The 26,592-nt window shown below is 44.6% G+C and overlaps 1 protein-coding gene and 1 pseudogene across 1 annotated transcript in view; one reads left to right on the forward strand and one right to left on the reverse strand.

The window, feature by feature from the left end:
* Positions 1-4,960, reverse strand: part of LOC111982391 (insulin-like growth factor-binding protein 4) — a 19,309-nt gene extending 14,349 nt beyond the window's left edge. Inside the window, exon 1 of the mRNA XM_024013960.2 lies at positions 4,585-4,960. Coding sequence (XP_023869728.2) covers positions 4,585-4,960 — 376 coding nt within the window. The remainder of the gene's footprint in view (positions 1-4,584) is intronic.
* A 3,030-nt stretch (positions 4,961-7,990) lies between these two features.
* LOC111982318 (zinc finger protein Aiolos-like) lies at positions 7,991-21,477 on the forward strand (annotated as a pseudogene).
* The last annotated feature ends 5,115 nt before the right edge of the window (positions 21,478-26,592 follow it).

Genomic DNA, 26,592 nt, shown 5'->3' on the forward strand with positions numbered 1-26,592 from the left:
TATCGCTCTCACACTCTCTCTTCCTCTCTCTCCCTCTCTCATGTTGGATCATAGCTGGTCCGGTTGGACCATACGCAGTTAAGAGGGCCAGGGGTGCCGGGGCTGGCCAGAGTGTCTCTCCCTGCTCCCTGTTCTTACCTGAGCTGGGAAAGGGTGGGCAATGTGCTGCTTGTTTGCTCTAATCTCCGCTAAGCCTCGGCCCAGAGCACACACACCAGCGCTTCACGCATGGCCTGACCTGAGAGCACACAGTCCCCCGCTGTTTTGCGCCGGCCGTACACAGTAAAAGGACACCTTCTGCCTTAGACAGAGCAGAAAGCTATCGGGCAGAGAGAGAAGCACTGTGGGGATAGTATGCTGGGCGTGTGTGTGTATGGATGTATCAAATCAAATCAAATGTTATTGTCACATGCGCTGAATACAACAGACCTTACAGTGAAATGCCCACTTACAAGCCCTAACCAACAATGTAGTTTAAAAAAATATAATAAAATAAAATAAGAATGAGAACAAATCATTAAAGAGCAGCAGTAAAATAATAATGAGTTATTAAAGTGACTTATGCATAGATAATAACAGGGAGTGAAAAGAGGGGGTGGCTGGAGTCCAACTAGGGTGGCTGGAGTCTTTGACAATTTAAGGGCCTTCCTCTGACACCGCCTGGTATAGAGGTCCTGGATGGCAGGAAGCTTGGCCACAGTGATGTACTGGGCCGTACGCACGACCCTCCGTAGTGCCTTGCGGTCGGAGGCGAGCAGTTGCCATACCAGGCAGTGACGCAACCAGTCAGGATGCTCTCGATGGTGCAGCTGTGGAACCTTTGAGGATCTGAGGACCCATGCCAAATATTTTCAGTCTCCTGAGGGGAATAGGTTTTGTTGGGCCCTCTTCACGACGCCTTGGTGTGCTTGGACCATGATAGTTTGTGGTGATGTGGACGCCAAGGAACTTGAAGCTCTCAATCTGCTCCCCACAGCCCCGTCAATGAGAATGGGGGGGTGATCAGCGCTCCTTTTCCTGTAGTCTTGATCACGTTGAGGGAGAGGTTGTTGTCCTGGCACCACACGGCCAGGTCTCTCTGACCTCCTCCTATAGGCTTTCTCGTCGTTGATCAGGCCTACCACTGTTGTGTCATCAGCAAACTAATGGTGGTGATGGAGTCGTGCCTGGCCGTGCAGTCATGAGTGAACAGGGAGTACAGGAGGGGACTGAGCACGCACCCCTGAGGGGCCCCCGTGTTGAGGATCAGCATGGCGGATGTGTTGTTACCTACCCTTACCACTTGGGGCGGCCCGTCAGGAAGTCCAGGATCCAGTTGCAGTGGGAGGTTTAGTCCAGGGTCCTTAGCTTAGTGATGAGCTTTGAGGACTATGGTGTTGAACGCTGAGCTGTAGTCAATGAATAGCATTCTCACATTGGTGTTCCTTTTGTCCAGGTGGGAAAGGGCAGTGTGGAGTGCAATAGAGATTGCATAATCTGAGGATCTGTGGGGCGGTAGCAAATTGAAGTGGGTCTATGGTTTCTGGATAATGGTGTTGAGTGAGCCATGAAAAGCCTTTCAAAGCACTTCATGGCTACAACGTGAGTGCTACGGGTCGTAGTCACTTAGGCAGGTTACTTAGTGTTCTTGTTGCTTGAAACAAGTTGGTATTACAGACTCAGACAGGGAGAAGTTGAAAATGTCAGTAAAACACTTGCCAGTTGGTCAGCGCATGCTCTGAGTACACATCCTGGTAATCCGGCCTTGTTAATGTTGACCTGTTTAAAGGCTACTCACATCGGATGCGGCGAGCGTGATAAAATGTACGTGCTCTGTGTGTGGGTTTGTATATGTATGCATGTGTTTTTGCGGTGTGTGTCAGTGTATATGTGTGTGTGTGTGTGTGTGTGTGTGTGTGTGGTGTGTGTGTGTGTGTGTGTGTGTGTGTGTGGTGTGTGTGTGTGTGGTGTGTGTGTGGTGTGTTGTGTGTGTTGTGTGTGTGTGTGTACACTAATATACAAAAGTATGTCATCCATTCAAATGAGTGGATTGGTCTATTTCAGCCACACCTGGTTGATGACAGGTGTATAAAATCGAGCACACAGCCATGCAATCTCCATAGACAAACATTGGCACTAGACGGCCTTACTGAAGAGCTCAGTGGCTTTCAACAGGGCACGTCATAAGATGTCACCTTTCCAACAAGTGCAGCTCGTCACATTTCCGGCCTGCTAGAGCTGCCCATGTCAACTCTAAGTGCTGTTATTGTGAAGTGGAAATGCAACGGCTCAGCCTCGTTGTTGCACGAAGTGAGGTCCGTAGAGAAATGGGGTGCGAGATTGGTGAGGAAGAACTTGAATGGCCTGCACAGAGCCCTGACCTAAACACCATCGAACACCTTTGGGTGAATTGGAATGCTGACTGCGAGCCAGACCTAATCGCCCAACATCGGTGCCCGACCTCACTAATGCTCTTGTGGCTGAATGGAAGCAAGTCCCTCAGAAATGTTCCAACATCTAGAAGAGTGGAGGCTGTTATAGCAGCAAAGGGGGACCAACTCCATATTAATGCCCATGATTTGGAATGAAATGTCCAATGAGCAGGTGTACACATGCTCTTGGTCATGTAGTGTCTGTGTGAGTGTGAACTGAATGTAAATGTGTGAGAATACATTATAAGTGTATTTGTATATATTTGTGAGGGTATGCATGAGTGTACTGATGTAGCTGCAGTACATGTTGGCATATGCACCAATGTGTGAATGTATGTCATCTCGTGTGTTATCCTGTTATCGATCTCAGCATGTTAATACGTGGCTATGCGTGTGTGTGTGTTGTATTGCAGGGAACCGTGTGTGTGTTATGTGTATGTGTATGTGTGTGTGTGTGTGTGTGTGTGTGGTGTGTGTGTGTGTGTGTGTGTGTGTGTGTGTGTGTGTGTGTGTGTGTGTGTGTGTGTGTGTGTGTGTGTGTGTGTGTGTGTGTGTGTGTGTGTGTGTGTGTCTGATCCTCAACACGGGGGCCCCTCAGGGGTGCGTGCTCAGTCCCCTCCTGTACTCCCTGTTCACTCATGACTGCACGGCCAGGCACGACTCCATCACCACCATTAAGTTTGCYGATGACACAACAGTGGTAGGCCTGATCAACGACGAGAAAGCCTATAGGGAGGAGGTCWGAGACCTGGCCGTGTGGTGCCAGGACAACAACCTCTCCCTCAACGTGATCAAGACTACAGGAAAAGGAGGACTGATCACACCCCCATTCTCATTGACGGGGCTGTGGGGGAGCAGATTGAGAGCTTCAAGTTCCTTGGCGTCCACATCACCAACAAACTATCATGGTCCAAGCACACCAAGGCAGTCGTGAAGAGGGCACAACAAAACCTATTCCCCTCAGGAGACTGAAAATATTTGGCATGGGTCCTCAGATCCTCAAAAGGTTCCACAGCTGCACCATCGAGAGCATCCTGACTGGTTGCGTCACTGCCTGGTATGGCAACTGCTCGGCCTCCGACCGCAAGGCACTACGGAGGGTCGTGCGTACGGCCCAGTACATCACTGTGGCCAAGCTTCCTGCCATCCAGGACCTCTATACCAGGCGGTGTCAGAGGAAGGCCCTTAAAATTGTCAAAGACTCCAGCCACCCTAGTTGGACTCCAGCCACCCCCTCTTTTACACTCCCTGTTATTATCTATGCATAAGTCACTTTAATAACTCAATTATTATTTTACTGCTGCTCTTTAATGATTTGTTCTCATTCTTATTTTATTTTATTATTTATTTTTTAAACTACATTGTTGGTTAGGGCTTGTAAGTGGGCATTTCACTGTAAGGTCTGTTGTATTCAGCGCATGTGACAAATAACATTTGATTTGATTTGATACATCCATACACACACACGCCCAGCCATACTATCCCCACCAGTGCTTCTCTCTCTGACCGATAGCTTTTCTGCTCTGTCTAAGGCAGAAGGTGTCCTTTTACTGTGTACGGCCGGGCGCAAAACAGCGGGGGGACTGTGTGCTCTCRGGTCAGGCCATGCGTGAAGAGCTGGTGTGTGTGCTCTGGGCCGAGGCTTAGCGGAGATTAGAGCAAACAAGCWGCACATTGCCACACCYTYCCCAGCTCAGGTAAGARCAGGGAGCAGGGAGRGAACACTCTGGCCCAGCCCCGGCACCCTGGCCCTCTTAACTGCGTATGGTCCAACCGGACCAGCTATGATCCAACATGAGAGAGGGAGAGAGAGGAAGAGAGAGTGTGAGAGCGATACCAACCAGTCCGCCAGGCTTGATTTTACAGCTACATCATATTATATACAGTACTAACCTGGAAAACGACTGAGGCTATTGAGGTGGCGGTGTTCTCATGCACACATGTCCTAATTCTGGGTAGGCGTGCCAGTGCGCCACTAAGAGTGTTGCGTACAGTAGCCTAAAATACAATATGGAGAGTTGGACCACAACTGAAGAAAAGAAGGTGGGATGATGCATCGCCCATTTTTAACAGAGGGTGACCACCAGTGATGCCACCTGCACATACAGCCACATCAGTGGACAAGCGTTAAAGATACCGGTATCCCACAACCACACCTTCCCTCTTGTCTCACCTGAGTTCTCTTCCACATCCCTCTCGTCGGTGCACACTCCCTGGCCATGCATGAGCGAGTGGAGGGGCCTCTCCACGTTCCGCGGCGGGTAGCAGCGGAGCCCCGTGCCACAGCGGGGCGAGTAGACGCCGCAGTGCACCCCCTTGGCCAGGGCGCAGGTGGGGCAGCAGCCGCAGCCCGCCTCCCTCACCGTCTCTTCGCAGCTGCCATCAGGCAGCTGGCAGCTGGCCAGCCGCTCCTCGGAGCACACGGGGCAGCGGATGGCCTCCTCCGTCAGACACAGGGTCGCCAGCGAAAGGGCGCCCACCGCCCACAGGCCCCAGCAGGGCGGCGCTATAGCCGCACCGCCACCTCGCACCCTGTCTCTTATACACATCTAGATGTGTATAAGAGACAGCTCTATGGCAGTCCCGAAGGCGTGATCTCAAATCTTTACCCTCGATTTCTCTTGCACTTTCCCACAGTTCGTTTGTTAGTATTCCTTCTGTTTCTCTGCTCTCKCACCCACAACTGTTTGGTCTCTGCTTTAGTTTTGGAGGGTAAGGAGGAGGAGGGAGGCGGTTGGAGTGTTTGGTCTTTGATGTTGCCCGCTGGTTGGTGTTTCGGGTGGCAGGGGTTTTGGCAGGAGTTGGAACACAATGTCCCCGCTGTTTTACCTCGCCTTTTCTTAGGCTCGATTTCCTAGCCCTAGGATGTTTGGGAGGTTGGAAAAATAATGCAGGTAGATCAAAGAATGCTAAATATCTAGTCCTTGCTCTCCCATGCGACGAAAGTCTTTAAGTCTTTGAGTCGCACAAAGTGGTTATTTGTTGGGAAGTAGAACAAATGTCTATTTAGGTGAGTCTTTGTCCCTTCAAGTAKAATTCACACAGAGCCCATGAAGCCTCTTATAGTGCAAAGAGAAAAGTCTGTGGTTTGCCAATGTCCAGGTGTAGGGAAGGGGCATCAGGTTTCTCAAGTCGAGTAGCAATTTCCTCTTCCATATGGGGTGCAGTGCAATGGGTTGCTCCTGAGAATGGCTCTACACGAGTGGTTCTTCTTGGAATTTATACTGCTGGCCAATGGACACGCCTCCTTCTTCAGGGGGAGAGGAGCTGAAAGGCACAGGGAAGAAATGCCAGGCTAAGCGCTCACGCTCTCGCTCCCTCACTCTCTCTCTTTTTCTCTCGCTGTCTCTCACTCATGCTCTCACACAGACACACACACGTACTCTCTCCCTCACTTTTTCTCTCTCAATCTTGAATGCTCGCACAGAATTGCAGGGAAGAAAGACTGAGCTGAACCACCCTCCACACACACATACACACACACACGTTCACTCTCGCTGTACCCACTCTCACTTTCTCTTTCCCTGTGTTGAATATTCACAGAATGAGTATCTCACTTTTTGTCCCTTTATAACACAGAATCACAGGGACAAAATATGTAACTAAAGCCTTCTCCTCTCTCACGTTCAGACTCAAGAGCTGGCAGCACCTTCACCCTAACACAATGACTGTGAACACAAAACATTGCTAACTCACATCATTACAATAGCTTTCCTTGAACCACTAACCCCTACTCTCCCCTCTCTCTCTTTCTCACCCCCCCCTCTCTCATTCTCTCTCTAAATACACACTAGCCTGAACATGAACTTGTACTCTGACACACAAACACACACAGAGAGAAGAACGTATCTGGAAAGCTATTATTCTCACTCGCAGTAAAAGGCATTCATATGCACACAAAGGGGATAAAGAAAACCACTTCCATGCCATCTTAAACTCTCTTTCACAGACACACACACATACACCTCCAGCTAATGACAAAGCATTGTTGAAATAACAACGCTTGGGCAACCTCATGTCCCTTTCCTGCACATGGYCGTGKTTAGCGTGGCCAGTGTGTGTGTTGTGTGAGAAGACGAGTCCATTAGGCACCAGCATCCCTCTTTTCCTCCCTCCGCATCTGCCCTTTACTCACTCACTCTCCATTCAATTCAATTCAATTCAAGGGGTAAACATATGTTTACCTTGCCAAAGCAAGTGAAAAAGATAAGAAACTGTCTCTCTCTCTCTCCAACTAGCTGTGCGGGTCAGCTATAAAAGGCAAATGGACAGTGCCCTCCACGTGGTAGCCCTGCTCTCACAGGTCTTTAAAAAAGCCTCCCCTCTCCCACAGAGGGCTTTGCCAGCTAACTTTGAATTACACCGCTAGCTGGGAGTGTTCTGATTGTGGGTGTGTGTTTGTAAATTAGAGAATGTAAATTAGTAGGCCGCCAACGTGTGCGTTAGTGTCTGTGTCTTTTGTGTACGTGTGTGTATATGTGTGTGTCCAGGATCTTTCTCATTCACAACTATTTGGTTCCAAGGCTTACAGAGGGCTGGAACGACGCCAATTCTCTTTTATGTTCCTCTGCTTGTGTTTTACCATGGTAACCCAGCATGTATTGTAATGCCTTTGTGTGCTTTCCTTCCCTCTTTTTTTTCATTCTTCAGACTGGTGGCCCGCTGCCATAGGCTGGGCCCTGGGCCGTGGGCCAAACCTCACTAGGCAGTGTAGTACCACTCAGGTGGGTGGTACATGTTATTAGCGATGAGATTCCTTCCTTCCCTCTCTCAATAAATGAGCAGAAAACGACAGGGGTATACAGCAAATGTCTCAGCATTCTGCAAGAAACCAACGTCTAGTCTCGCACAGTGAATGTAAGTATTTTGCATTTCGGACTACATCAGTAGYCCTCTTTACTGATGTAGTGGGCCTCATTGATATTCAGTACAAATCCCCAAATTACCGATTATTGCTTTTTGGTAATACCTTTTGTCATTTCTATCCAAGTCTCTTGGTATAGGGGCCATTAAGTAATGAATAACAAACTATTACAATATTGGAACACGTACTGTAAATAGTACAATATAACCTTTCTTCAACCGTTTGCTTTTGGCATGTCAAATATCTTGTTCAAGACATAACTCGAATAAGGGATATAGCCTGTCTGTAACAGGGTAGAGAAATCCACAGGTGTCATCGTGGAGATGTTTATTGGTCTCCCATCTCTCATGAAATAATAAGGCCAACTGTAGTGTGTGTGTGTGTGTGTGTGTGTGTGTGTGTGTGTGTGTGTGTGTGTGTGTGTGTGTGTGTGTGTGTGTGTGTGTGTGTGTGTGTGTGTGTGTGTGTGTGTGTGTGTGTGTGTGTGTGTGTGTGTGTGTGTGTGTGTGTGTGTGTGTGTGTGTGTGTGTGTGTGAGAGAGAGAAAGAGAGAGAGAGAGAAAGAGAGTGAGAATGCTCCCTGGTCCCTCCGTGGTTACAGATGAAGCCGGGTAGGTGATTTGTTGGAAATGAGTTTGCGTGTGTGATCCGTATGTGTGTGAGAGACAGGGATACAGCATTGGGTGCTGCCTGTGTCAGTTGGTGGTTAGTTAGCAATGAGGTTGGGAAAGGGGGTGAGTCAGTAATGTGCGGTCTGCCTCAGCCGTCACAGCTAATTTTCAGATACGATTGTGATTCTGTTAGTCAGTGTCCTACAATACACACACACCTGATTGCTTGTCCCAAGCTGCAGTAAAGCACTTTTTGCTGCTCTGTATTAGTCCRAAATGTCCAATGCCACAGCTCTAATGAGCACATATTCACACACACAGTATAGGCTATAGAAAGCGATGATCCCGTTATAACCAAAAGGCTTCTTGTGGTAGACAGAACAAAAGGCTGTTTGAACCGGTAGACCACAACACTTCACATGAATGCATCAATAWCCATGACTCAAACAAAAGTTTCTTCTGACAGCATTACCATGCTTGGTCATGGTCTATTCATACAATCAGTGGATAGACTTACTGGCAAATTATTAAATAATTGGCAGGGATACATGCACAAAAACACTTTAAATGGAAAGAGGAGGCAGTAGCAGTCTTTGGCCACAAGGTGGGTTACTTGTATATTATATGGAGCCCATCGTTGAACATCTATTGTAATATCCTGTTTTGATCAATCGTAGTCATTCATATCATAATGATAAATCAATGCATACATGTATAATGCATATTCACCACTTCAACAGTTTCACTTCACCTCCATTCTTAAAATGTCTTCAGTCTAGTCTTCCTATACCATTACAAAGTATTTCCATCACTTCGTTTTGGCAAAAAATCAGTCCCCTGTTCCTTTAAGACGGTCTCCAAAGTTTAGCGTATGACGTCAACTTTGGCATATCCATAACGCGAGGCGATCCAGTGGCGGAGATAGGAATCTGAACGGCGGGAGAGACAGGTGAATTTAAAACTGGACGTGAGCGCTTCAGTATCAGGTGGGAGATACATAAATTACAGGTAAGACATTTTAAAAAGAGATTATGAAAAYTGCTGTTGTCTTCCTTGAGTTAAATATATTTTTAATAGGAATGTGAAATGGGAATAGGAAGATAAGCCTACTGTATAAAAAACGGAATAGTTCACATTAAAATAGGTGCATTTAGCGATAATTCTAAAAGTCTTATGATAATGAGAGTTTTATATTGTTTTAAGCATTAACTATTAGCTTTAGTTTATCCTCAAAAACCTATTTAAGTGTGCTGTAAGAAATAGGGCTTAAYTTTGTCAAATAAATTAACTACTTCAATGGCAAGGTGTCTTTTCTGTTGAAAATAAAATAATATTCTGGAGAATTGTATGGCCTCATTGCTGTAGAAGTGTCTCTTTCACAGTTTTCTATTTGCATCATCTTGGCAGGAAATGCATGTTCAGTGATTGTCATATTTTTTCTTCTTCATTTGAATGAACTGCTAGGGTTGAGCAATGGACCATGCACGAACATTTTACCACACATTTATTTAGTCGTTTTCATGGTTATTTTCATTAACATTTTTGAATTTATATACATATTGCATTGAGTATGCCCTACTTTAATGGCTTATTGCTTGAAAAGTCACTAATTCCATGGAAATATGCCAAATTAAATTAGTATTATTTTGCATATAATAACCGATTTAGAGCTTTCTGAGGTAAATGTTAACTTTTGCAGTAATGGGTTGATTGGCACACAGCCTCTTTTGTGTTTTATTTCCACAGAGAATCATTGAAGATGAACACAGAGGAAAAACAAGAGCTCAAGTCATCAAAAGATGAAACGATGGGTATGACAGCTTTTTTCAACGTAGAACTTTCACTATAACTTATATTCCATACMGTAGGCTAATAATCTTTATTGTTGCAAAAAGGATGTTGTGCACAATRCAATGGTCATAAATTGACTTACAAAAAAAATGATGCCCCAGAAAAACTTGTACGGTTTGAGATGTAAGTTAGGCTCCGTATTAAAGACTAAGATGGTGATGGTCTCTTCACAGACGTTAGCAGCGCTGTGACAGATGAGAGGCCACAGGCAGAGGAGGAGGAGAGAGGAGAAGAGGCAGGGGAGAGGCAGGGAGAGGAAGAGGAGGCCCCAGAGAAGACCTCAGAGAGTGGAATGGAGTGCTCAGAGGGAATGACAGGTACGAAACACATGTTGATGAGAACATTGCCCCAAAACCATGCTGTATTGACTAGTTTACCCACTTGCGTTCAATACTCAACCGACCTATGGGATGATATGCACAAGCCATTGGGCTTAACAGAGGCTGTGAACAAAGGAGGCCAGACGCCCAAGACCACCAAAGTGTTAACCAGTYATTGACTCCATTTTACAACCTGAGTTGCTGGTAACACTTTATTTTAAGGGTCTGTAATAAACAATTTATAAGGCATTTATTAATCCTTACTTAAACATTTATAAACCATTTATGAATCATTAGTAATCATAAGTATACATACCGTTTTATTTGCAGTCCCTAAWCTAAAGTGAGCGCAATTTATACTTTATGTGTACTTTATAAATGCTTTGAGTGACCAGTGTAATATCTCACAAAAAGACGGGCATGCCATTGGTAGACATTCCTGCAGTACATGGCAAAAGAATAGGCACACAACACAGGATGTTTAAGGAAATATATATACATGTGTGAATAACTAACTTATTAACATTTACAGATGTGGGAGTAATGATAAATAAAATGGTGAATAAACAGTTTTTAAATGCCTTATGGACCCTTAAATAAAGTGTTACCGRTGTGGTGTAAGTCTACTGGAGGCCTTGCTCTTCTCTTATTTTAGTCTTTTGCCACAGCTAAACAGTCGGGGTGTAACCCTGTAGCTCTGAATTTCTACTGAAGCGCGCCCTGCGGTTCACTGCTCTCAGGCCCTGGACTCTATATGGGGCCTCTCTCTGTGCAAAGTTTCCATCGCACCTCTGAGCGCTTTGCATGACAAGGAAGCGCATCAGCCACCGCTGAGACCACAATGTGGTTTCTGGATGGAATATAACTTGAGTCTCGACAGGGGTTGGTTGACTCTCAGCAGGGACAGGCATTGCAGGCCAGAGCACAGGACTTGATGTGTACACAGTTGCAGTTGTAGGATATATAGACTCTAGGACTTAGGGGATAGCCTATACACTGCAGGGCTTGAGATTTACTTGTATGGTATGAGGTGCACACTTGCAGGGTTTGGGTCTTAAACTTGCAATGCTTGGGGTRTAGGCCTACTCTTGCCCGGCTTATTGGTGTGGGGCTGGGCGATWTGGCCCAAATATAATTTCACTATATTTTTCTCATTTTTGATGGTATGGCGGCATTTGACAGAATKTTATGTTTCTGAATAATACAAGTTCCAAATAAGTTTTAGAAGTAGTTCATGACCCTAGAATGGCAACAAATTCTGATCAGGACAATGCTGACAGTGAAGTAGTCTATTTGTTGAACTTTTAAGTTATTTAGCACTGTATAAAAATATCTTTAAATATGGTATTGTAAAAATCCATACCGGTATGTAGGTATTCACAATATATCACCCAGCCCTATATTGGTGTACATTTGCTGGGTTTGAGTTATGYACTTTTAGGACTTGGGTTGCACACTTGCGTGGTTTGGGGTATACACTTCTAACTTGAAAGGCAATGCTACACTTATGGGGAGGGCTATGCTCTCAATCTATATGATCAGAAGAAGATGAAGCATGGCTGTTGTTTTCTTTTCTTCGACGTTGACTTAGAGKTTTCTCTATGCCGCTTCGTCCTGCCCTGGTTCTGCTTTCTGAGCATTGAAAGGAAATGCCTTGCTGTTATCTACGAAAAACATCTCCTAAATCTTTCTCTGACASTCTGCCTTGTCCTAAATTCGCCTAACCAAACTAGGAGACGGGCTAGTGTCAATATTATAAAATTTTCGAACCGTAAATACAAATGTAGAAGTGGAGATGTGGCGTTTATCACAAAGCCTTGTGGAMGTTTCTGTCTGATGATTGGCCCCRTGGAGCTCTGCTAACCCAGCTAGCATATTTGGTGCCTTGGAAGTTGTGGGAATGTACAGTACCAGTCAAAAGTTTGGACACACCTACTCATTCAAGGGTTTTTCTTAATTTTTACTATTTTCTACATTGTAGAATAATAGTGAAGACATCAAAACTATGAAATAACACATTTGCAATCATATAGTAACCAAAAAAGTGTTAAACAAATTCTTCAAACTAGCCACCCTTTGCCTTGATGACAGTTTTGCACACTCTTGGCATTCTCTCAACCAGCTTCATGAGGTAGTCACCTGGAATGCATTTCAATGTGYCTTGTTAAAAGTTAATTTGTGGAATTTCTTTCATTCTTAATACGTTTGAGCAAATCAGTTGTGTTGTGACAAGGTAGGGGTGGTAAAAGACCAAGTCCATATTATGGCAAGAACAGCTCAAATAAGCAAACAGTCCATTATTAATTTAAGACACGAAGGTCAGTCAATGCGGAACATTTCAAGAACTTTGAAAGTTTCTTCAAGTGCAGTCACAAAAACCATCAAGTGCTATGATGAAATTGTCTCTCATGAGGACCGCCACAGAAAAGGAAGAGTTACCTCTGCTGCAGAGGATACGTTCATTAGAGTTAACAGCAGCCCAAAAATGTTTTTCACAGAGTTCAAGTAACAGACACATCTCAACATCAACTGTTCAGAAGAGTCTGCGTGATTCCTGCCTTAATGGTCGAATTGCTGCAGAGAAACCACTACTAAAGGATACCAATAATAATAAGAGACTTGCTTGGGCCAAGAAACACGATCAATGGACATCAGACCGGTGGGAGTCTGTCCTTTGGCCAGATGAGTCCAAATTTGAGATTTTTGGTTCCAACCGCCGTGCCTTTGTGAGACGCAGAGTAGATGAATGGATGATGTGTGGTTCCTACCGTGAAGCATGGAGGAGGTGGTGTGATGGTGACACTGTCAGTGATTTATTTATAATTTAAGGCACACTTAACCAACATGGCTACCACAGCATTTTGCAGCAATACGCCATCCCATCTTGTTTGCGCTTAGTGGGACTACCATTTGTTTTTCAACAGGACAATGACCCAAAACACACCTCCAGGCTTTGTAAGGGCTATTTGACCAAGAAGGAGAATGATGGAGTGCTGCATCAGATAACCTRGCCTCCACAATCACCYGGCTTCAACCCAATTGAGATGGTTTGGGATGAGTTGGACCGCAGAGTGAAGGAAAAGCAGCCAACAAGTGCTCAGCATATGTGGGAACTCATTCAAGACTGTTGGATAAGCATTCCAGCTGAAGCTGGTTGAGAGAATGCCAAGAGTGTGCAAAGTTGTCCTGGCTAATTTGAAGAATAAAAAATAAAAWATATATTTTGTTTAAAAACATGATTCTAAATGTGTTATTTCATAGTTTTGATGTCTTCACTATTATTCTACAACATAGAAAATAGTAAAACATTAAGGTATACCCTTGAATGAGTAGRTGTGTCCAAACTTTTGACTGGTACTGTATATTTTCGGTTTCACATTGGTTGTGGGAAMGAAGCCATATGTTTCCTGACTGGTAAAACTGAAAGTTTTTTAAACGTTATGAGAATGTTTTATTTTTAAGTTGCAAGAAGGTTATGAGAATGTTTTACTCTGGTTCCTTGAAAGTTTTCCTGGRAGGTTTTATTAAAGCCCTGAGAATGGAAATGATAGGTAATTTGGAGGTTTTTAAATACTTCCTTAAACCTTTCACTGAATGTTTCAATAACACTGCTATCTTATTGTGGGTTAACTTCTTTGAAATCCAAGCACAGATAAGACACATGAAAATCAATTTCCTTAAGCAGTACTTATGCAAACACCTTTATTTTTTATTGTGACACACCATCAGTGAGATTTGAACCAATAATCTTCTGTTCTCTAACCATGGAATTAGTCCACTGCACCACCAGGATGGAGCTAGCTTGCCATGCAAGCACTCATTAAGATCAGGGGTGGCCAATTAGTGGGCACGGCCAACACACCTGAACACCATTAACAAGATAGAGTTTAGAGAGAGTTTTGTTGATGCTGAGGACGGAATGTAAATGTAAATCTCTGAACGTTACGAAWGTGYTCTTATGTTTTTTATGGGAAGTTTTCAGAATGTATGTTTTTAAATTACATTCTTAGAACCTTCTCTGAACGTTACAACATTTTGGTTCTCGGAACAATTTGAGAACATGTCTTTTAAATAGAACCATGAGGAAACTTGTAGGAAACGTAATTGCTGAAGTACTGAAATTCCCACAGAAGAACATTGTTTCTTAATGTTCTTGGAACMATTTGAGAACATTACTTTAAATAGAACCATGAGGAAACCTGTAGGAAACGTTATATTGAAGTAATGAAATTCCGGAAGAAGAAAGTTGTTTCTTAACTGTAACGGCTTTCATATTCGTCCTCCTCCTCRGACGAGGAGAGGCGAGACKGATCGGACCAATACGCAGAGTGGTTAGTGTTCATAATGATTTAATATAACGAAAACTGAACACTGAATTACAAAACAAATAAACGAAGTGCAGAAAACCTATACAGTACCGTGTGGTAAACACGGAAACAAACACCCACAAAACACACGTGAAACCCAGTCTKCCTAAGTATGATTCTCAATCAGGGACAACGATTGACAGCTGCCTCTGATTGAGAATCATACCAGGCCGTACACAAAAATCCCAACATAGAAAATCAACCATAGACAAACCCACCCAACTCACGCCCTGACCAACTAAAATAAATACAAGACAAAGGAAAACAGGTCAGGAACGTGACATTAACATTCTCTCAGCAATTTGAGAACATTCCCAATGTCAAACCATTTGGAGAACGTTCCTAGAACATTACTAACGTTGAAATAAAATGTAACCATGTTTGAACATTTAGAAAACATTCTGTTAAGGTAATGAAACACATGTTTTTTTTTTGTCAAGTTCCTTAAATGTGCTGAGAATGTTCCAAAGCCAAGCAACTATCCCAGAAAGTTGTAGGAAGGTTGTATGCAAAATAATCATAGGACAACCACACTCTCACCAAGCTCTATGAATCATCTGGTTCTCAGAATGCTGTGTTAGCTGGGAAGCTTTTTTATGTCCATATTTGCAGAAAACTGCATGTAGAATCATTAGATAGGTTTTACAACATAGACCGKCATTTTTCTCTTCGCACACTGGCAGTGGACAAAATACAAACTTTTGGGGCTTAAAGTGGCAATCAGCAGTAGAAACAATAACAAAGCCCTCTCCCCACCGCCGGTTCGGTAAAAAGCCGAGGGATGGGACTGGAGAAATGTAATCACTCTCAAATTCATAGGCAGAGCTATGGATGCAAGGATTGACCATCAATGATATCAAAATTATAGTTTTAACCATGTTTTGAGGCTATATAGGGTTTGTTTACATGTTCTTTGTTTACAAACATTGGAGTAAAACAAGCTAATATTTTGGGTTCTGATGGGCTACGACAGTTGAATTAAGCTCATGAGGCATTTATAAGTTATATTCTTCAATAATCTATTTCTACATAAAATTAATTTATAAGTCCAAAAATGGATGGAGCAACTGCTGATTGCCCCTTTAAAGTCAGTCAGTCTGTTTACGAAACCGGTCAGCTGAAATAAGACTAGTCGAAAAGCAAAAAATATAGATTTCTTTAATGTTGTTTTACCACCATAGACCAGTCATAACTAGTCTCATGCAATTAGCTCTAGGTGCTCATGAAGTCAAATAACCAAGGAGGGAAATATATTTAACCTTCTCTTTCTCTCCCCTCCTTCCTAGATGRGGTTCCCGTGAAAACTGAGAGTGAAGAGTATGACGGCAATGACGATCAGTACCCCAAGAGTGAAGAAGAAGGTGAACGAGACAATTACCTTTATGAAGAAGAGGAAGAGGAGGAGAAGGAAAGGGATGAGGATGACGAAGGAGAAGAAGAGGGGGAAGGGGAGGAAGAGGGACAAGCCCTTAACGAACCACAGGACCTGTCTCTGGCAGATTATGTAAAGTATGAGAGCACAGGCCCGCAGGACGCCCACACCGACTCCTCGTTGTACACAGCAGAACCCCGCAGCCAGGCAGCAGGCAAGCTCAACTGTGACATCTGTGGCCTGTCCTGCGTCAGCATCAATGTGCTGCTCGTGCACAAGCGAAGCCACACCGGTGAGCAGAGTAACACACCCAAACCAACCCTGACCATAAATAATGGTGTTTTTGATCAACTTAGTAGATCAAGGTGTTTGATTAAAAGATTTGTGTTTCAATATGTACAGTGACTCATGCGTTACACTTTGAATGGACACATTTGACTTTACATGTACATGTACATYTCTTGCCCTAGTACTGATAAAATRCCATTTCAACATCTGCTATAACACAGTAATTACACTTCACTCAACGGTCTGCTTTATYAGACGTGTGGAACAAACCAAGTGTTATTCCTATTCAGTCACAGTACTACTGAGTAATACATACCAGTAAACGTACCACAGTAGCTCAACTATGTGCTACATAACTACTGTATCAGTAAGTCTGGGCAGTGTTGACMGAGTTTCTCCATGACATAGGATCCCTCTGTTTTGCCCTACGCCCAGGTGAACGTCCGTTCCACTGCAGCCAGTGTGGTGCCTCCTTCACCCAGAAGGGAAACCTGCTTCGCCACATCAAACTGCACTCCGGGGATAAGCCCTTCAAGTGCCCTATGTGCAGCTACGCCTGCCGCAGACGAGACGCCCTCAGCGGACACCTGCGCACTCACTCAAGTACCTATCCACCATCTGTGTGCCACCTGCGTTTACATATGTATGACCACACATGCATATCATAATAACACAAACTCAGGTATTTTCCACCTGTTCGCACTTACTTACACACGTGCACAAAATATATGCGTACACATGCAAACACACACACACGTGGGTACCTATAACCTGTCTGCACACAGTTATTTAGATATACCACTTCACGTTGGGGCTGTCAGTGACGCTCATTTAAAGGAGGTTCTTGAGGCCTCCCGAGTGGCGCATACCCGGGTTCATTTCACGGGCTGTGGCCGAGAGTCCCATAGGACGGCGCACAATTGGCCCAGCGTCGTCCGGGTTAGGGGATGGTTTGGCCGGTGGGGCTTTACTTGGCTCATCGCGCTCTAGCGACTTATTGTGACGGGCCGGGTGCCTGCAGGTTGACCCCGGTCATCAGGTGAACATTGGTGCGGCTGGCTTCCGGGTTAAGCTGGCGGGTGTTCAGGAGCGCGGTTTGGCGGGTCATGTTTCGGAGGACGCATGSCTCGACCTTCGCCTCCCGARCCCGTTGGGAAGTTTCAGCGGTGAGACAAGATCGAAATTGGTCAGAAAAAGGGAGTAAAATACAACAACAAAAAATAAAGGAGGTTCTTGCAGAGATCGTAGTTGCCCCATTATTTAACAACAGCCTCAGTAAGCAAAGTGTATGATGGTTTGAAGTGGGAGGTTGTAGTTTTAACTGAAACTCTTTTCTCACAGTAGAGAAGCCCTACAAGTGCAACCACTGCGGTCGCAGTTACAAGCAGCGCAGCTCCCTTGAAGAGCACCGAGAGAGGTGCCATGTGTACATCCAGAACAAAGGCAACGCTGAGAGAGGTGAGAGGCCCTGGAACACTCCTACCCTCTTTTACACACACACATTTCAGACACACACATACACACTTACACAAACGCACTTTAGACATACCACCACATTACCACTTTACTCATGCAATCTCTCACACCACACACACACACACACACACACACACACCACACGCACACGCACACACACACACACACACACACACACACACACACACACACACACACACACACACACACACACACACACACAAACACACACACACACCACAACACACACACACACACATACAACATTCGCAGGAACTCACACGCAGATGTGTGCACATTCTGTTATCTACTCACACATTTGTGCACACACGCATACACACATACACATTTGCTGGCTGCAGAGTTGTGTAGCTTCATTCTATTGAGTTCATTGTCGTAAGTTAGCCCACCATTACAGCTAAATAGGTTGTGGCTGTTGCGGTGGGAGACGTTGTGTTGTAAGGACAACAGAGGGAAGTCAGTCAGAAGAGATGTAGGACAAACGTCTCGGTGTCGTGATCTGACTGCACCACCCCCCCAGAAGTCTGTTCGCCTGCCATAGTGGACAGCCAGACGGTTGCCACACAAACAATACTCTATTGTTTTGTGTCGGTGAATGTCGTAAGTACGGCAGATAGATAGCGTGTGGTGAGGAAGCACATCCTCGACCTGCGGTCTTCATCCGCAGACCTCACTAGTCGATGAGGCAAAACACCAGGAAGTGAGGTCACAGGCTTTGTTATCTTGGCTGCGCTCAATTTTTTTATTGGTTTCTCTGAGGGTGAGTTCATTTTAAAGTAATGTTGTTTGTTAGTCCTGTAAGAAGAAAAAGATAATTTCACAACCTCAAATGCTCAGGCAGTAGCAGTTGCAGCACACAGCGGACAGAAAGCACACACTTGTCCTTACTGTACCTCTGTACTGCTAAGAGATCTCTCTCTCTCATCTCTCTCTCTCTCTCTCTCTCTCTCTCTCTCTCTCTCTCTCTCTTATCTCTCTCTTTCTCTCTCGCTCTCTCCCTCCTCATCTCTTCTCTCTGGTCTCTCAGCCGTGAGAACCCACGTGTCCAGGATACTCACATGGGCACGGAGCGCGCTCTGCTCCTGGACAGGTTGGCGAGCAACGTCGCAAACGCAAGAGCTCTATGCCACAGAAGTTCACTTGGTAAGACCAGTCTGACTCATTCCTCACTTACAGTTCAACTGTTCTCGAAGTCTGTCACCTTGGTAGGGTTAACTAGGCTGGGCGAGTGCTTGTGGGCGGTAAAAACCGTTGAGATGTTTTGATGTTGTATGATATAGTCATTCAAACAAATTAGGAATTGCAATTTTGATTTGATGATTCCCCTGTGACTAGACTGTACGGTGCTTATTCTTTGAGAAATTGCTAATTTGGTAATCAATAGCAATTGATTAATTTGTCTGTGTGTAATGGGGTCTCTGATTACTGGCTTCATTGCTGCACCTGTCAGGTTTTAACTATAATCCTTTTGCTCTGCTGTGCCTGTATTGTGTTTACTGTCAGTTGCATTTAATTCAAACAAATGTACGTTTAATGATTTTTAAAATGTATCATATTGTTGTCTGTCTAAGCTACATGTCTGTCTGCGTCTTTTTCGCTCATCTGTCTATTTGTCTCTCTATCTACGGCAGTTCTCCTGTTCCCCTTGCTTTGCTTGCAAGCAGGAGTTCTGGGCAGAACGCCAGCCTACATCTACTGCACCGCGCCATAGGGTGGTAGACCACTGCCCTAATTTCCCTGCCTGATGTATATGTTAGGTGGGTATGGTTAACCACGCATAGGAATAGAATGCCAATAACATGAAGCAATCGTGGGAAATGTGCCTTTTGCACACTGGAACTCTCTCACACACAAACTGACAAGTATAAACATCCAAGTTGTAGTGCTTCATTGAATTGAAACGTCTACACTACTACTACTGCTGAGTGTTTGAAAAGCGTCAGTTTCAGTAAATGAGTGATTTGTCATCACGTTGACTTCCCAAACCCTAAGGCGTTGTATCCATTTCCTATACCCAGGTCACACTTTCTTGTCAAGCGTCTCCGCTTATCATAAAGTGTTTAGTTTCAGAATTCGAGTCGCTGCAAAGAAACAGCAAAGTGTCTGGCCTAAAGGGATCCTCCTATCACCCTATCACCCTGACAAATGAACTGAAATCTTGCAATATAACGACCACAGGAGGAAAAGAGAGGTGGTGTGTTCGACCACATTGTTGAAAACAGGCGAGAGCGCGAAACGTGAGCAGATGCCTCCGTCTCCTCTTGTGGTGGAGCAGCAGCTGCAGCCGTGGAGACTGAGAGGCCTCTTCGTCTTCTCCTCGTCTCTGTGGCTGAGTCCTAAATGGCCCCCTATTCCCTATAGTTCACCAAATGGCACCCTATTCCATTGTGCATTATATAGAACAGGGTGACGTTTGGGACACAGATCTCGGTCCTGTCACGCCCTCTCAGTGTTCGTTCTGTGGTAGGAAGCTCGTTTATCTACAGGGTCAGCGGCTGCCTGCTAGTTCTCCATTGCATGAGCTATCAAGATTTCAATTGTACAGAATGTGCTTTTTATCTTCAAGTGTGACCAAGCTTGCTCTTTTGCTGCTGAAGCTCCTTATGGTTAGTGGAGGTGGCTATCTTGTGGCTCCCTCTCCACTGCACGTCTCTGGCTCTTTTCTGAGAGCGAAATGGTTACTGCAGAGCCATTTATATAGAGATATATGTGTATATATATATGGCCATATGTATATATAGAGAGAGATATACAGTTTATGTATTTTTGGCTCTGGGTTAGTGGCCCCACCTGCACAGTGCTGAGTGAGTGAGTGCTGAGGTGTCTCTCCCTGTGTGGGTGATCCAGGGGACAACGGCGTGTGTCTGGACCTGAGCTTCAACAGGGAGCTGATCCACCGCTCTGACGTCATGGACCTTCCCCTCACCTCCCCAGGATCCGAGAACCAGCACATCCACCAGCCCCTCTACACAGGCCAGGACCCTGACTCTGCCTCCCCCCACAGGGCCTACCCCATCCCCCTGAGTCGCGCTGACATGAGTCCCCTGGCCCTCACCAATGGTCACAAGCTGGAGCAGCAGCAGAGCACTGGTCTCGCCTACCTGCCCCGGCCCAGCCAGGGCCACCCTAGCATGGACTCACTCCACGCCGATCGGGCCCAGCTCTCCCAGCCTCTCATCTACAGCCTGGGGCACCTGCTGGGGCCCAGTCCCCACAACAGCCTCCCACACCCCCATACCCAGGCTCACGCACTCCCAATGCCCCCCCTAGAGGCTCTGAGGGTGGTAAGGAGCGAGGGGGAGGTAGGGGTTGGGGTAGGTACAGGAGCAGGGGCGGTGTACCCCTGTGGTCATTGCAGGGTGTGGTTTCTGGACTACGTCATGTTCACCATCCACATGGGCTGCCACGGCTTCCGTGACCCACTGGAGTGCAATGTATGTGGCCACCGTAGCCGGGACCGCTACGAGTTCTCCTCACACATTGCGCGCGGCGAGCACCGCCTGGAGTTGAAGTAGTATAGACACATTTGCACGTGAACACACACACACACACACACACATACACCCATACATATAGTCAGACTCCTAAACGGAATAATGCATACACATTTATACACTTACACACATGAATTGTGTACATACATTACATACACACAAAAATGATCTCAGGGACTTTCCTTTTTGTTTTTAATTAGCACCAGTATTACCACACACACACACACACACACACAAAGAAATGTAGCATTTCAGTAAAGTAGCATTTAAAATGTTTTATCATACCTTGACTCAAGTGCCAACATTTATTTATGACAAGTGCCAAAGTGCCAAAAGTATAAGACAAGTGCCAAAGTGCCAAAAGTATAAGACAAGTGCCAAAAGTATAAGACAAGTGCCAAAGTGCCAAAAGTATATAGACAGTCGCCAAAGTGTGCCCAAAGTAATAAGAAAAAGTGCCCAAAGTATTACAGACAAGTGCCAAAAGTATAAGACAAGTGCCAAAAGTATAAGACAAGTGCCAAAGTGCCAAAAGTATAAGACAAGTGCCAAAAGTATAAGAAATCAAGATTATCTGAAAGATAATCATTGATCAATAGTTATTTTTCCATCTAAAATGATGGAAATCTATGTTTTATGTGGGACTACATTTTATCCTACTTCACTAAGCCACGGAATAACTTTTCTAAAAAACCTATGTATTTTTCATTTTATTTTTGATGACTATTCAACAAAAGTGTCAATAGAAGTTGCAATGCCTGCTGCTTTTAGGATGTGATATACTACAGTATGTCCAAATGTCCTCTGTATGTACAGCAGTATTAGTTCGACATAGTACTGAGTACATTTTACCTTCACTGTAAGCTGACTGACAGATTCTGCTGTGCGTTTTGTTTTCCTGTAAACTGTACTGAGGTTCAAAAATAAAACAAGATAATTAAAGCTAATCTGGTCATGTGTGGACTGTACCTTGTGAAAGAAATAGCAAGAGCCACTACAGAAAAGGACCGTCTTCTTAATACAGTCTATGTGCTAATAAAAAAAACGATCCTCATGATCTCAAAGTTCATGTGTCTCGTTTTAGGCTGTAGTTTGAGAAGTTCACAGCTTCAAAGAAAGACAGCACTTCACAGTACACTCCCCTCTTCACAACTCCTCAAAGTGAAACTGTTGCTCTGTCCTGGATTTCAACTTACAGTATTTATCTAGCGCTCCCAGAAGTCAAGGAGATGTTGTTGCTATGATACACGTGCTGTGAGACTGCTCTGTAGACATGTTCTGTGGCTCTGCTGAAGCATGTCTGTCCATAGAGGAGACATTATTGCACAAGCAGACAGTCATTAATAAAGAGCATGTAGGATTGATAGTAGGAATTATAATTTATTTCCGCTTGATTATTTTTCATTAATACCAATGTTTCGGCTGTGTTTTATGTACATACAGTGTGACTTTAATGGGGAACTGTGCTTGCATATGAAAGTTGGCTAAAGATATGGCCGGTGGGAGCTAAATGTAAAAACACTCTTGATTTGATTTGGGAGAAAGTTCCAATCACATTATGGGATTTTGAGATCCATTGTCCAACCCGGAGGCTGGGGCAATTGACTGATAGATTTCATTCTGCTTTTGTTTTTACTAGAAGACGCCCTCTGGTGGCTAAAGCAGGTCACTATTGTGGTTCGTCACCCAGTCAATAGTCTTGTTCTCCTGCTACAGTATACGTCTTCAGTTCCACTTAATATGAAACTAGAAGTCTGGCACACAGTAAGCAATTCCTAAAGTGCAGAAGGTCCCTTAGGAGAGAACTTGCCTACCCCAATCCAGATAAGAAATCCTCAAACCAATCGAAACTGCTTCTGTTCACCTTCACCTGAGTATCAGTCAGTCACACCAGTAACCTTAGGGCCAACTCACATACCTCATAACAACAGGTGTAGACTAACAGTGAAATGCTTACTTACGGGCTTTCCCAACAACGCAGAGAGAAAAAAATATAAATCATTGAAAAATAATAACACAAGGAATAAATACATAATAAGTAATGATAACTTGGCTATTTACACGGGGTACCMGTACCGAGTCGTTGTGCAGGGGTACGAACGAGGTCATTGARGTAGATATGTACATATAGCTAGTCTTATCAGTAACAGCAAGCAGGCAATAAGTTGACGAGCCAGCCACATGTCAGACAGACCAGGGACACAGTGAGTCACGACTCGCTGCTCAAGCCGGTGTCAGACCACCAGAACAGGTGTGATTCTCATCCAGAATCAGCACTCACTTCCCCTTTCTCTCTCTCTCTCTCTCTCTCTCTCTCTCTCTCTCTCTCTCTCTCTCAATGCAGAGTTGAGTGAAGAGACTTGATACTTATAAAGCAGGCTGTGCTCTCAATGAATATGCCCAGATATGCTTATCAGGTTGTTTGTTGTAAAGATGACAGGTTTGTATGTCTCTGCATTAAAAACAATGATGCAAAAGAGATATTTGTCAATGTTGAGAGTAAACTGTAATAGAAACAACAGAACTGACTCCTAGGTTGAAAGGGGAGTATAGAAGGGTAGAGAGGTGGGGTGGGTGTCAATGGTAGAAAAGCATACATCCAGTCATTGTTACTTCCCTCTTTTGATGACCCAGGCCTTTGTCTAATTTTCTCTATCTGCCCAAGTGTCCCTGTAAAGTTTCCTGTCTCCCTCTCTTCCACAAATGTAAAACAAGTTACCCAGCAGCAATTTAAATCAAATCAAATCAAATGTATTTATATAGCCCTTCGTACATCAGCTGATATCTCAAAGTGCTGTACAGAAACCCAGCCTAAAACCCCAAACAGCAAGCAATGCAGGTGTACAAGCAGAGGAGAACTGCTCATAATATTGTCCAGAACAGAGCAAATGGGATGGCATTAAACACCTGGAAACCATGTGTTTGACGTATTTGATACCATTCCATTGATTCCGCCCCAGCCATTACCACAAGMCAGTTCTCCCCAATTAAGGTGCCAACAGCCTCCTCTGAGAGACAGAAGTAATCAATCGACCATGGAGAACATACGATGCACAATGGATTAGGGCTCACAGTGACATCTATTGACTGAATCAAGGTCTAACTTATTTTTCGTTCAGGAAATTGCTTTGATTGATAATTACACAAATTGGGAGAATTGACACTACTGGTGCCTCATGGGCAACAGCAAATGCTGAAAAGTTCCAGTGGTATGTGGTTTCTGACAACTGTTATATATACAATACCAGTTAAAAGTTTGGATACACCTACTCATTTAAGGGTTTTTCTTTATTTTTACTATTTTCTACATTGTAGAATACTAGTGAAGACATCAAAAGTATGAAATAACACAAAAAAGTATATTTTCTATTTGATATTCTTCAAAGTAGGCCCCCTTTTCCTTGATGACAGCTTTGCACACTCTTGGCATTCTCTCAACCAGCTTAATGAGGAATGCTTTTCCAACAATCTGGATGGAGTTCCCCAAAATGCTGAGCACTTGTTGGCTGCATTTYCTCCACTMTGCTGTCCAACTCATCCACAAACCATTTCAATTGGATTGAGGTCGGGTGATTGTGGAGGACAGGTCATCTCACGAGTGGCGCAATGGTCTAAGGCACTGCATCTCAGTGCTAGTGGCGTCACTACAGACACTCTGGTTTGAATCCAGGCTGTATCACAACCGGCCCTGATTGGGAGTCCCATAGGGTGGCGCACAATTGGCCCAGCGGCGTCCGGGTTTGACCGGTGTAGGCCGTTATTGTAAATAAGGATTTGTTCTTAACTGACTTGCCTTGTTAAATAAAGGTTATATTTAAAAAAAWAWATAATAATAATAATCTGAGGCAGCACTCCATCACTCTCCTTGGACAAATAGCCCTTACACAGCCTGGAGGTGTGTTTTGGGTTATTGTCCTGTTGACAAACAAATGATAGTCCCACTAAGAGCAAACCAAATGGGATGGTGTATCACTGCAGAATGGTGTGGTAGCCATGCTGGTTAAGTGTGCCTTGAATTCTAAATAAATCACAGACTGTGTCACCAGTAAAGCACCCCCACACCATCACACCTCCTCCTCCATGCTTCACGGTGGGAAACACACATGCGGAGATCATCCGTTCACCTACTCTGCGTCTCACAAAGACACGGCGGTTGGAACCAAAAATCTCAAATTTGGACTCACCAGACCAAAGGTCAGATTTCCACCGGTCTAATGTCATTGCTCATGTTTCTTGGCCCAAGCAAGTCTCATCTTCTTATTGATGTCCTTTAGTAGTGGTTTCTTTGCGGCAATTCAACCATGAAGGCCTGATTCACGCAGTCTCCTCTGAACAGTTCATGTTGAGATGTGTCTGTTACTTGAACTCTGTGAAAAATGTATTTGGGCTGCAATCTGAGGTGCAGTTAACTCTAATGAAAGTATCCTCTGCAGCAGAGGTACCTCTGGGTCTTCCTTTCAAATCAAATCAAAGTTTATTTGTCACGTGCGCCGAATACAACAGGTGTAGACCTTACAGTGAAATGCTTACTTACTAAGCAATAGTGCGAAAAAAAGGTATGTGTGTGTGTGTGTGTGTGTGTGTGTGTGTGTGTGTGTGTGTGTGTGTGTGTGTGTGTGTGTGTGTGTGTGTGTGTGTGTGTGTGTGTGTGTGTGTGTGTGTGTGTAGGTAGGTAGGTAAGTAAAGAAATAAAACAACAGTAAAAATACATTTCAAAATAAGAGTAGCAAGGCTATATACAGACACCGGTTAGTCAGGCTTATTGAGGTAGTATGTACATGTAGGTATGGTTAAAGTGACTATGCATATATGATGAACAGAGAGTAGCAGTAGTGTAAAAGGAGGGGTTGGCGGGAGGTGGGACACAATGCAGATAGCCCAGTTAGCCAATGTGCGGGAGCACTGGTTGGTCGGGCCAATTGAGGTAGTATGTACATGGATGTATGGTTAAAGTTMCTATGCATATAAGATAAACAGAGAGTAGCAGCAGCGTAAAAGAGGGGTTGGGGGGGCACACAATGTAAATAGTGCGGGTAACCATTGGTTACCTGTTCAGAAGTCTTATGGCTTGGAGGTAAAAACTGTTGAGAAGCCTTTTTGTCCTAGACTTGGCACTTCGGTACCGCTTGCCATGCGGTAATAGAGAGAACAGTCTATGACTGCGGTGGCTGGGGTCTTTGGCAACTTTTAGGGCCTTCCTCTGACACCGCCTGGTGTTGAGGTCCTGGATGGCAGACAGCTTTGCCCCAGTGATGTATTGGGCCGTACCCTCTTAAATGCCTTGTGGTCAGAGGCCGAGCAATTGCCGTACCAGGCAGTGATGCAACCGGTCAGGATGCTCTCGATGTTGCAGCTGTAGAACCTGAGGATCTCAGGACCCATGACAAATCTTTTTAGTTTCCTGAGGGGGAATAGGCTTTGTCGTGCCCTCTTCACGACTGTCTTGGTGTGTTTGGACCATTCTAGTTTGTTGTTGATGTGGACACCAAGGAATTTGAAGCTCTCAACCTGCTCCACT

This window comes from Salvelinus sp. IW2-2015, linkage group LG21, assembly GCF_002910315.2.
Source record: "Salvelinus sp. IW2-2015 linkage group LG21, ASM291031v2, whole genome shotgun sequence".
Taxonomy (NCBI): Eukaryota; Metazoa; Chordata; class Actinopteri; order Salmoniformes; family Salmonidae; genus Salvelinus; species Salvelinus sp. IW2-2015.